Source organism: Talpa occidentalis, unplaced genomic scaffold (assembly GCF_014898055.3).
Source record: "Talpa occidentalis isolate TD23 unplaced genomic scaffold, MPIMG_talOcc4v2.1 talOcc4.2, whole genome shotgun sequence".
In the NCBI taxonomy this organism is placed as follows: domain Eukaryota; kingdom Metazoa; phylum Chordata; class Mammalia; order Eulipotyphla; family Talpidae; genus Talpa; species Talpa occidentalis.
The window spans coordinates 57245081-57257898 of NW_023602073.1; the positions used below are offsets into that span (position 1 = coordinate 57245081).

Sequence of the window (12818 nt, forward strand, 5' to 3'; positions counted from 1 at the left end):
AAATTTATTCATGCTGAAAAAACGGACACGGAAATTTTCGTGCGCATTACCACATTTTTCTCTTTGTTTCTACGCTGCCTGGATGAATTACCGTATTTCCTGTCCTGTAGGCTCCCAAAAACCTTTGGGGAAGGAGCACACTTCGGGAGGTACACACAGGTGGGTCTGTCTACTCCCTTCCACCTGTGCGGCGGGTGCCCACAGGGCACTTTCCGCAGGCCCCTGGAAGCCTGTCTTTGCTTCGAGGGGTTCCCTGCTGGCGGGCGAGAGGCACCTGCGCCCGCCCGCTTAGCCCCGCCCAGCTAGGTGGGCAAGGGGGCGGGGCAAGGGGGCGCGGTGACGCGTGACGCCGGATCCCGGAAGTGACGCATCGGAGGGGGGGGAAAGGCGGGGGGGAGGGGGGTGGTGTCCCCGGCCGGTTTGGGGGGTGCGTTGCCCGGAGACGGAAAGTTTGGGAACCGGAGCAGGCTCCGTGGCTGCCCCGGGAAGGGGATCCTGGGGGCGGCGGCCCTGGGGATGGGGAAGGAGCAGGAGCTGCTGGAGGCGGCCCGCACCGGGCACCTCCCGGCTGTGGAGAAGCTGCTGTCCGGGAAGCGGCTCTCCTCGGGCTTCGGGGGCAGCGGCGGCGGCGGCGGCGGCTCCGGGGGCGGCAGCGGCGGCGGCAGCGGCGGCGGCCTGGGCTCCTCGAGTCACCCCCTCTCCAGTCTGCTCAGGTGGGTAACGCGCCAGGGCCGGGCCACCGCCCGAGACCCCTTCCCTCCCACTAGTCTCAGGTCCCCAGAGAGGTCGGGGCTCCCGAGACCTGGGCGGGACGGGTTTGCGAGGTGCCCCGGGGCGAGGGCAGGTGGCCCGGGGGCCGGGGGCGCGGGTGCAGGTCCGCGAGGCGCACGGCCCCCCTATTTCGCGTCCCGACCCGGCTGTGAAGAATGGTGGGAGTGCCCAGGTGGCAGCCTCCGCCGCATGGCACAGCCCGGCTTCCCCCTCGCCCGCTATAGGGTGCCAGCTGTCGTACCTCTCAAATCACTTTAGAACCATATATATTTTTAAATCTCCCTCACCTCCTGCAGAAACTCCCACGCCTTGCGGGATCTCGCGGCTCCCGTGGAGGAAATTCTCTGATTCCCTTCTTTTGGGAACTTGGAGCCTTCCACCAGCCTCAGCAGGACCTGGCTTTTGTTGTTTATATTAAAATTGTCTCTGGATTTATCGCGTTCAAAGTGTTCTTTGAGCTTCTCTTATGCGTGAAGCTCAAATCTAGTTCCTTGTAGTGAACCTCGTTGGATTAGTCTGTGAAGTGGCGAATGCAGCGGTTGGGGGGGGGGTTATTCATCAAGGAACAAAGCTTTAGAAAGACCTGTTTAGGAAACAGGGGCGCTTTAAACTTTTCCAAGGTCTCTTAAAATGAACACTTGAATCTGGAGTTGTGAGGATTGAAAGAAAAGGTCACTTTCGTGGTTTGGAGGGCGGATTGGAGGTGCTTTGTTGGTGTACGCAAAATGTGTTGGTTCAGCATTGCTTTCATAGCCTGTTTTCTTTTCCTTCCTTGTTCTTTTGAGGTTTTTAAGAAGTGGAAGTTCATTTAGAAATGGCTTCGTTTGCTTTTGTTCCCCATTAGTTTATGTAACTTCAATTTGAGTGAGCTTGGACCAAGGATGCCCAAGGCTCTAATTAATTGTTAGGTATCAGGAACTGAGTATGAATCCAGATATCTACTGGAAATTTTTAAAAAACAGTATAAGAGAAGAACTTTCTCGAGGAGAGAGGCTTTGGGGAGGAAAAAACAAGTACTGTTTGCTGCATTTTCTCCAACCGTTAGAACAGTGCCAATACGCAGTTGATATTCAGAATTTATTGAATAAATATGTGTCACTTAGAGGATGATGCATTTCTAAATAAACTAATGGTGGTATTCACTGTAATTGTTAGTAGTTCAGAGAAACAAGACGTTGTTGGGATGAGATGGAAATCAGGGCTTCCAGGTGGAGGAGAAAGGTTGGAAGACTTCAGCTAACTTTGAAGGATGGGAGGGTTTGGGTTGAAGTACAGTGAGCGTGTCCTAGGTGTGCACAGCTTGACCAGAGGCACAGAAGTGGGAAAGGAGAATGATTGATTGTTAATGGGGCTTTAGAAGAACTCCCTGCCTGGAGCTTTGAGTGGTTGGGTAGGATAAAAGGAAATAATAATGGATGGGTACACATCCATCTTGCAGAGGGACCTAGTCTCAGTTCCTAGATCAGTGCCTGACAACTCAGAAGTGTTCAGGAAATATATAGTCAATGCATGAATTGGGTTTTGAGTCTTACCTGGATTATTTTGATACTTTTGCACTTTGATATCTGAGAGATGAGAGAAAGACTACCAAGTTTGGGAGTGCCTGTCTGTAATGAGTTGAATAAAAGCATTTGGAGTTTTGCCAGAGATACCTTAGTCCCCAGTATATCCCACTGAAGTGAGAAACTTTCACATATCTTCAGCTATCAAATGCAAGTCAAGTTACTCTTAGGGCTCTCACTCAGAGACGAGTGAACCGTTTGCTGATTTAACTACTAGGTGGTTAAGCAGTCTCTGTTGAACACAATGTTTTTACTTTGGACCTCATGCTAAAATGTACCGTCTCCTTCCCAATGTGTGGATGGTGTCCCCATTCCCTGAAGAGAGAGCTGACTCCTCCGGACATGTTCCTGTGTCTGCTGTAGAGACAGGCACTGCCCCAGTCTCTCATCCCTGTGACTCCTGGGGGCAGGGAGGATCTGCAGGCACTAGTTACAGTAGGTGTGTCATTAATTAGAGGTGATTCTGCTTCTACCTAGTGAAAGATTTCTGAGCAAATGAGACCATGTATTTAAGTAATCCCTAGGTCAGCATGTCCTCCTTTTTAAGGTTTGGAAATAGTCGAGGGTGCTTACACTTCCCTAGTCAAGGAATCTGAGCTGTAAAGCAATCATAGGAAAGGAATCATAGCTTCAGATTTGGCCTTTGAGTCTGCTACCATATCCTAATCCAATGGTACTGCCATCTGCACCCTTGTTTGTCCAGCTGCTTGAATGATTAAGTAAATCTGGCAGGAATAGGGGCTTACAGCTGCAGTGGATATAGATGTTCCAGACCACATGTATGTTTATTCATCTATTATGATCCCCGACCCCCAATTTCACAGTGGCTTTGCGATTATTCTTTAGCTATAAAATACCCTTTTGTTTCCCCCATTCCTTTTTTCTCTTATACTGCTTGAGCTCAGGTCTTAACTTCTTAAAGCCCTCCCCGATGACCCTAGTACACAAAGATCTCTCAAGCTTCTACTTCTTTGGAATCCATCTGTAGTACACAGTAGCTCAACTCATACTTTGCTTGCCTAGTTTTCAGTTTATTGCTTTCACTTGTCAGTATAATGTTTACATATGGTGACCTCATCAATTGAGAATATACCTGAGAATCAGCATGTCAGCAAAGAAAGGTTTACTAGGAAGAAAAGAGTTGTTATACACATATTTCATGTCTTTCTAACCTTTACTTATTTACTATACATTTATACTATACATTTATATTATATATAAATGTAGTATTATGCACTATAGTATTATGCTTAAAACCATTTGTTTCAGTCAGCCCTCACACTGTCTGGATTCATATTCCATTGCCACTGCTTTATATAAACATGACCACTTTCAACCTCAAATTCTGCATCTATAAATGGGGATAATATCTGCATTGAAGGCATTGTCTTAGGTAATGTAAGAAATCACTGGCATATTGTAAGTGCTCACTGTTAGTATCTTCAGTTCAGTTCAGCACATGCAATTTTGCCATGCTGTACCCACCCACTTTGTGCAAAGAACCATGCCAGACACATTTTAATAGTGTTGCTTGATATTTGGATATCTGTTTTCCAAGTCACGGCAGATTAGAAACAATAGGGAGAGGTCCTCCTCAGGCAGGCACATTGATGGCATTCACTTACCAAATGTTTACTCATCTTCTGCTTCGTGCCAGGTCAGTTGCTAGATGCATTGCAACATTTATCGTAGACCTGGCACATAGTAGGTGCACTATCAGAACTAGTCCCTCTCCTGATACATGGCCTATTCCTTACAGTATTTATAGTAGTATGAAATGTCTGTGTGACAGATCGACAAAATAAAAGAAAAAACAAAATCTAGTATAAAGTTCCCTACCTCCCAGTAATTTGAGATTATTAACATATATGAACATAACCCTGCAGTCCTGGTTTAAGCCCCAAACATCATTGTTCTATAGCTTAGTGCTATAATTTCTGTCCATTATGACTCTTAGTCATCAAATAAAGATTGAATTATGTTCAAGAAAGTAGGAAAAATGTAGTTTCTATTTAAAATGATTCAAATGTAAATTTTTGTTATGGACAAGGACACATAGTAGATAATATAGAAGATGCTTTTCTAAAGGTCTAGTCTTACAGAGATTTTCGATAGCATGGATTTTACTTTATATAATACTGTTTCATTTTAAAATTGTCAAAGTGATGCACGTCTTCAGTCTATCTTGAAACAGCACTGTATTAAATCCTTTTTTAAATTTTTGCATAGAGGAATTGGGGTATAGGCCAGAGATGTGGGGGTGAGAGGATTCACTAGAGACAGAGTGGGGACAGAACAAGTGGATTTTACTGGAATACACTGCTAAGGGGAGCAGTGGGTAATACAGGGGAGGTCTGCTGCACAATATGTGGGTTAGCTCCCTGATGGGGGATCAAGCTGAGGCAGTAGTGTGGTGATAGCTCTGAGACTTAACCCCTACGCCACCAGGGAGGCCCTGTATTAAATCTCTTTTATTTATTTATTTTTAAAGATTTATTTACCCATGCATACAAGAGCTGGAGTACAGGCCAGAGGCATGGCGGGTGAGAGGACTCACCAGAGACAGAGTGGGGAACAGAACAGGCAGACCAACCGAAATACACTGCTGAGGGGAGCAGCGGGCGAGTCAGGAGAGATCTGCTGCTCCATGTGGGTTGCATCTTGGCTGGGTGGGGGATTGAACTTGTGTTGCAGAGGCTGCGGTCAGCTTCATAAGTTATGTCCCAAACCCCTGCGCCACCAGGGAGGCCCCTAAATCTCTTTTAAATGTTTGAAAGTCTCAGTATTTTTCAGCCTAATGCACATAGCAGACACTCAGATTCTCATGTAATGGGAGTTTGGAGTGTTTATGGTTGTAGTGAAACTACTTATTTCTAAGAAAGCTATTTCTGTATGAGAATACAGTAAGATTTAGGTTAACAGAAGTCTGTCAACTAAAAGGCAAAAGATCTCAGAAAAGGAAATATTAAAGAAAACCTCATACAGTAACTTAAAACGATAAATTGAATTATGAGCTGAATACTGATGTATGTGAGTGTGAATGTATATGAATGATTTAAAGTATAATGCACTCCTGAGCATTCAGAAGCACAGAGAAACTAAACCACAGGCCATAATTAAGGATCAGATTGTGTCATGGTTAGGAAAATTCTATACTTAATTTCTCAAACATGAGAAAAATGAATAAGAAGCCAAGGAGGATTGCTATAGAAATCTGCAAATATGTAGACAGTAGCAATAAGTGTGACTCTAAACTAGTTTTATCTCTACCATTTCAGGGGGAGGTGAGGAAAAGACAGGGGAGGTCTGCTGCTCAAAGACAGGGGAGGTCTGCACAGGTCTGCTCTTGGGATACCAAGAGACATGAATTTGTCAAAAATATGAAAAGGTTCTGAATGAGGAGTGAAAAATGAAAAAATTGGAAAAATGGACCCCATTTTAGGAATAACAGCAGGTTCACCCAAATTGTCAGAAGATACGACATTATTGCATTGTTTTAAAGAAAGGTTACTAATATTTAAGTGAAGGAATTCAGACTTAAAAAATGTAGTTAGCAGGGCCTCCCTGGTGGTGCAGGGGTTAAAGACAGCGCTATCAAGCTATCGCCAGCTACTGCTGCAGGATTCGATCCCCAGCCAGCCTGGGAGCAACCCACATGGCACAGCAGACCTCTCCTGCCTGCCTGCTGCAGTGTATTTCAGTAGATCTGCCTGTTCTGATCCTCACTCTCTCTGGTGAATACTCTCACCGCTCCCCCACCTCGCCTCCTCACATGTCTTGCTTACATCCCAGTTCTTGTATGCATAAATAAATAAATAAATAAATCTTTTCTTAAAAAAGTAGTTAGCATAACTATTCTATTGACTTGCGTCTTTATTCACCCCTCAGAATGCACCTGTAGCTTGGGAATTATGATCCTTTTACTTTTGCCCTGCACTGTTCCAGATTTCTTTTGAATGTGCCTATTTTGAGCAAAATGATTTAACTTCATAAGGGAGAGGGCAACATGGCCACGTGAGGTGGTAGAATGGGAGAGGATGGAAGTAGGAGCTCATGGACTTGTTTGCTCTAAGTTTCCACTCTAAGATAATGGAAAACAAAACAGCACAACCCAACTATCCACTAGGATGGCAGTTTTCTGGCCTTTCACTCAACCTCCTTAATTCATTTAAAATGGCGTTTTAAGATCTTCCTAAAATACTTCTTGTAAGTTTTTTGAGATGGCCACCCTGTGTCTTTTCTTTGGCATTACTGCACATTTTTCTCCCTCTAAGGCAGAATATGGTTCCTTTGTTTAAAAAAAAAAGAAAGAAAAAGAAAAGGTAGCCTGTTTGGAAATTACTTCTGTGTGGTTGCTTTAAATCTAAAAATTGAGAGTATTAGTTTTAAACTGAGTTAACTAGTCTACTTGTAGTAAAAGATAATTTAGCTGAAGTTTGATAAGTCTGTGATTTCTTTTTCTGAATTCTTCAGTTGAAGTTCAGTTCTTACAATCTTAGTTATAAAAATTAGAGACAGGAAACACTGAAACAATTTTGTGGTCTGGAGAGTCTGATTTGTATCCAGTCAGCTTGAGCTTGTCCACTGGTCCTGGGTCATGGATTTCCAGTGAAAGTTGTATCCTCAGCCAGAAAAAGCCCTTCAGAAAGTTCCCCCTTGGTTTCCCTCTTGCTTTGTTCACCCCAAACATCTGTGAATTTTGGATTGCAAAAAGGAAATCAAGACTATTTCTGCTGTGGTCTTCAGTAGGGAAAGTAAATTATTGGGTTTTATATCCCAGAGACACCAAGGAGACCCCAAAAGTAGATAGTGGAGAGTTTGTTCTTGGAAATGTCAAACTCTCCTGTGAGTAGAAAGTTGGCCTCTTCTGGAGAGACCTCAAAAAATATTCCCCACACTGATTTCCAAAAGATTACTGGGAGATTTTCTGTGGTATAGAAAATTATATCGTTACATTCATAGAACATCTTCAAATAACTTTGGTGTGGTTAGAGTTAATGGTAGTAATACTCAAAATTATATGGTATGGCTTTGTATTTATCCTTTCTCAGTAATTTGTAGATCAAGTTTGTTTAGTTTGCAAATCAAAAAGGAGTTTTAAAAACAAGTCTGTTGTCTCTGCTTTACTTGTGATGTTATTACCTCTATTAAAAACAGTGGAGATGATCCAGGAAGCACAGCTGCCTCTTCTCTTGCTTAACTAGTAAGGGTTTAACATGGCTGCTGAGGGTCATGTTACTGACCTCCATGGGCATCTGTGTCTTCATATGCACGATGGATCTGGGATAGTCCTGCCTCCTGAAGCAACATCACCTGAGCTAATATGGAAGGCGTATAATGCCAGACACATGCCAAGGGCTTGGTAAGCCTTGGCTACGGATGTCATCTGATGGAAGTCCAGTGTTTGCCACTGCTGGTGCATTGGGAATAATAATTGTGTTTATTAAAGACATAGGTTTTTTTTTTTAAGATTTATTTATTTTTATACAAGAATTGGGGTACAGGCCAGAGATGCGGGGAGTGAGAGGATTCACCAGAGACAGAGTGGGGAACAGAACAGACAGACGGACTGAAGTACACTGCTGAGGGGAGCAGCGGGTGAGACAGGAGAGGTCTGTCCTGCCATGTGGGTTTCTCCCTGGCCGGCTGGGAATCGAACTCGTGCTGCAGTGGCTGCAGATTGCTTCATAGGTTGCGTCTTAACCCCTGCGCCACCAGGGAGGCCCCATAGTTTTTATTTTTTTAAAAATAACATTGCCATTTAAACATTTGTAATAATAGCAGAGGCTTCCAGCCTTTTTGAGTGTAAGTCCCATTTTTAAAGCCTAAAAATGGTAATGCTGGCAAAGTTACAAATTGATACAGGTTCATAATCTCATTTGAAATCTGGGGACTAGATATGTTTTAGAAGCCAGAATTTTGGGTTTTTGGGGGGCAATATTGAGCCTCTAGTTGGATCTAGGGCAGCACTTGTGAGCACTATATCTCTGCAGTGAACCTGTAATTATTCACACTAAATGGGGATAAATAGCAAGCAGCTTCATGTCAGTTTTGGTCAGATTTTATAGCTAAGTGAGTTTACTGCTAACTTTTCAAAATTCATTTTCAGAACTATTTGGATTTCTGAATTGTAGAATAAGGAATAGAGGATCCCTCTGCCATATTAGGATTATTATAGAGAAATTGATAGATTCAGAAAGGCACAAAGCATGGACTGAAATCATCTATAATTTTACCACTTAGAGAAATTAACTATTGTAACCTCGGTGTTCATCCTTTTTTTCTGTATGGTTTTTGTGTTGTTAGCAGAAGTGACATTGTTCTATATACATACTTTCTCTCAAAATTTCACTTTATTGTGAACTTTCATTTTCTGTACTCCTCAACCTCATTTTAAGTAAGTGATAGGGCCTCCCTAATGGCGCAAGGGGTTATTAAGCACAGCACTGTGAAGCTAGCCGCAGCCTCTGCAGCATGAGTTCCATCCCCAGCCAGAGACGTGAGTCACATGGCGTAGCAGACTTCTCCTGTCTTGCCCGCTGCTCCCCTCAGCAGTGTATTTCAGTAGATCTGCCTGTTCTGCTCCCCACTCTGTCTCCAGTGAATCCTCTCACCCCTCAAACCTCTGGCCTGTACCCAGTTCTTCTATGCATAAATAAATAAATCTTTTTTAAAAAAAATGATAGTCCAGTGTATAGGAACTATAATTTTTTAGTCCCTTTCCTTCCACTGAACAAGGGTTTGTTTGTTTTTAGTTTTCTGCTATTGGGACAGCATGTACAACCTTGTACAAGTTTTTGTGTGCGCTTGTGCTTATAGCATTTTATATGCTCACTAGGATAGTAGAAAGAATTGAGTATTCAATCATTGCAGAAATCACTTATGTGCAGTTGAATTTGATAACTCATCATAATTCTAAGGCCTTTCATACCTCCTGGGACCTTCTGATTATACAATAACACACTGATCTGTGACTGATAAGTTTACACATATTTAGAAAGTTGCCTTTGTGTGACTTGAATGTTCAAAGGTACAACTTGAATTTGCTCCTCAGAGGCAAAATGTTTAGAAAACCATACAAATGCATTGAGCAATATTGTTTCAGGTAGAATGAACTAAAACCATTTTTTTAAGATTGAAGTACACTGCATTATAACATTATCTAAGTTTCAGGTGTTCCTCATTGAAAAGCCATTTCCTTTTATTCTGACTTAAATTGTGGGAAATTTTGGACTTACAGAAATCAAGAGAATACAATAATGAATCTTCACATGCCATAGGTGCCCATAAACCAATTATCAGTTTATGGCCTACTTTGTTTTTTTTACCCTACCTCCCTGCCCCCACTCTGTTTTTAAAGAAAATTCTATTTATCATCTAAGTATGTATCTCTAAAAGATATAGACTCTGGGCCTCCCTGGTGGCACAGCGGTTGAGCGCTGGGTTGCGAAGCTGCCTGCAGCCTCTGTAGTGCCGGTTCTTTTCCCGGCCGCCGGCAAGGGTCCCACATGGCACAACAGACCTCTCCTGACGCGCCCACTGCTCCCCTCAGCAGTGTATTTTGTCTGTCTGCCTGTTCTGCTCCCCGCTTTGGCTCTGGTGAATTCTCTCACCCTCCCGTGCTTCTGACTGTACCCAGTGCTTGTATAAATAAATAAACAAACAAACAAACAAATAAATAAATTAAATAAATAAATAAATCTTAAAAAAAAGATATAGACTCTTTAAAAATATGCAGATAATCTTTATCATACCTTCAAAATTGTAGTTCCTTAAAAATCATCAAATATTTAGTCATGATTCCATTATTTCCATATTGTCTATTTTACAGTTGTGTTTTTTTTCCAAATCTGTATTTAACAAGGTCCAAACATTTCATTTGTTTCATCTGTTTCTTCAGTCTCTTTGAAGTTATAGGTTTCATCTTTCATTATTTCCCCCTAGTTATTTGTTAACGAAAAAAGCTCTTTTGCTCCATTCCCACAGTCTGGGTTTTGCTAATTATATCTCTGAGGTATCATCTAGCATGTTCCTCTTTCCCCTGTATTTCCTGTAAGCTGGAAATCAGATCTATGGGCTTGATTTGATTCAGGCTCACACTTTTTGGCAGGACTTCTTCCCAGGGGATGGTGTGCCTTTCCTTCAGGTAGCCTCTGTCTGATGTTGCAGCCTCCACTGACAATTCTATCTAGACCAAAGATTTAATTATATTTGCAAAACGGTAATATTTTCATTTCTGCTTTCCCTTCTTCACTTATTAACAGGAATGCTTTTACAGACCTCCAGTTACCACCTCCTGGTGACTCTGTGGTATCGTTTGTAAAGGAAGAAATGAATTCAATGCTTGTTTTTTTTTCCCCTTAGTTTCCAATTTTCAGGTCAAATTGGTTTTCTAGTATTCTTCAGAGCGTTCTGATGAGACTTCAGAGGTTTAACAATGATTTGCAAATATCTTTATGAACTCATGTATTTAAACATATTTGTGCTTCAGTAATAGCCTTTTTAAAATGTGCTGAGACTTAGACAATTTTACTTTACTATGGAAAATAGTTGAATTGGTTTGTAATGAAATGGTATGTATATTTGTTATTTTAATGCATGACATTTCTATTTAAGCGTGGCCCACTTGTGCTATTTTATTTGGCCAATTGCAAATCAAGTGTTTTTATTTTCAAGAGTATAGATTAGCTAGAGGGCTTCTAATCTTTTTTTTTTTTCCTTCTGTACTTCTTTTTTTTTTTTTTTTTAAAGATTTATTTATTTATTTATTTATACAAGCACTGGGGTACAGTCGGAAGCACGGGAGGGTGAGAGAATTCACCAGAGCCAGAGTGGGGAGCAGAACAGGCAGAGTGATGAAATACACTGCTGAGGGGAGCAGCGGGCATGGCAGGAGAGGTCTGCGCGCCATGTGGGACCCTCGCCGGCAGCCAGGGATCGAACTGGCGCTGCAGAGGCTGCAGGCAGCTTTGCAGCCCAGTGCTCAACCGCTGCGCCACCAGGGGAGGCCCTCCTTCTGTACTTCTTAAAGACTAAAGACAACCCTATAGATGAGAAAGTCTTAAAAATATGTGCTAGGGATTTGAGTAACAAAGTTTTTTAGGAATTAATTACAGAAGACCCACTTTAAATGGTGTTTTTCCCATCAATTTTATTTGGAATCTCTAGATGTGTCAAGCTACTTAGATAGCTAAGATCTAAGTTACTTAGATCTTATTGTCCCATTTGTTACTCTGAATATGTTTCATTGGTGTCATACTTTTAAGGTCATCATTAACGAGTCAGTAAAATTGGCTTTTATTAATTACACTAAGCCCATTTCTGTCTCCTTATTGTTGATTTCTGATTTATTGAGTTGAGAGCTTGCTCTCAACAGTTCTGATTTTGAGTTCCTGTTCTGACATCTGTGCATTTTCCTTCCTTGTTTCAAAGTTCACTGTATATGAAAACATGTCTTTCTTTATATTTTATCCATTGGTTTTATGTGTTTGGAGTGGGCATGGGAGGTCAGTCTCTGTCTGGCCCTTCTGCCTTGGCTGAGATCCTCCCATTGATTAACCGTGCAAATATTACATCTGGAGTCAATTTAAAAGTGTTAAAAGCATCACATGTAATCACTTATTTGGTTTTTCTTTTTGACAGTTGTTGGGACAGTCAGGGTTCTACTTCGGAGAGATCTCACTCTCTTTTAGGCACTGACAACATTCAAGTCTTATATGAACTGATTTTATAGCACTTTCATGTTGGGTTCACAGATCCTTTAAAAAGGATTGACTGTAGGGGCCACCCTGGTGGCACAGGGGTTAAAGACAGCCCTGTTAAGCTATCACCAGTCACTGCAGCAGAGTTCCATTCCCCCTACCCCCCCATCGCCAGCCAGGGAGCTAACCCACACGGCACCAGCAGACCTGTCCTGTGTTGCCCGCTTCTCCTCTCAGCAGCATATTTCAGTAGATCTGCCTGTTCTGCTCCCCATTCTGTCTCTGGTGAGTCCTCTCACCCTTCACACCTCTGGCCTACACCCCAGCTCTTGTATGCATAAATAAATAAATCTTTTAAAAAAAAAAGTGAAGAGAATTGACTGTAGTTAAGACGAAAAGTGAAAATAAAAGGAGAAATATACTGAATCTCATTTACTGAGAACGGGAAACGAATCTAAGCATGTTCAGAGTCCACAGCTGAGTGCTGAAGTTCATTCCGCTTCATAGTGCTAAGGAATTCTCGACACTGTTGAATCGAGTGGTTCATGTTTCTTGCAAGACTAAGACTTTGGCTCTGCTTCCACATGATGGAATCCATCCTTTGTCGTGGCCGTGCACCATGGTTCTCTCTACCAGTACTGACTAGAATGACACGATACTTGGAGATCAGTCACATCTTTTACTGTGACTGAAACAACACCTCCAAGTGTTTGTCCCACTAATAAAACTACCAGTAGCCCATATAATTAAGCAGTTCCTGATACGTGATGAGCAGCAATGATCT

The 12818-nt window shown here is 42.3% G+C and overlaps 1 protein-coding gene across 6 annotated transcripts in view; it reads left to right on the forward strand.

Annotated features, from left to right (window-relative positions):
* Window positions 1-361: 361 nt before the first annotated feature.
* ANKS1A (ankyrin repeat and sterile alpha motif domain containing 1A) overlaps window positions 362-12818 on the forward strand; it is a 224096-nt gene continuing 211639 nt past the window's right edge. For 4 of the 6 annotated variants that reach the window (XM_054698737.1, XM_054698736.1, XM_037519554.2 and 1 more), the window contains exon 1: window positions 416-713. In XM_054698737.1, the coding sequence (XP_054554712.1) occupies window positions 517-713 (197 nt within the window). In that variant the 5' untranslated portion in view covers window positions 416-516. Of the gene's footprint in view, window positions 714-12818 lie in introns of all 6 variants that reach the window. The other 2 variants (XM_037519555.2, XM_037519556.2) reach the window with 2 other exon arrangements.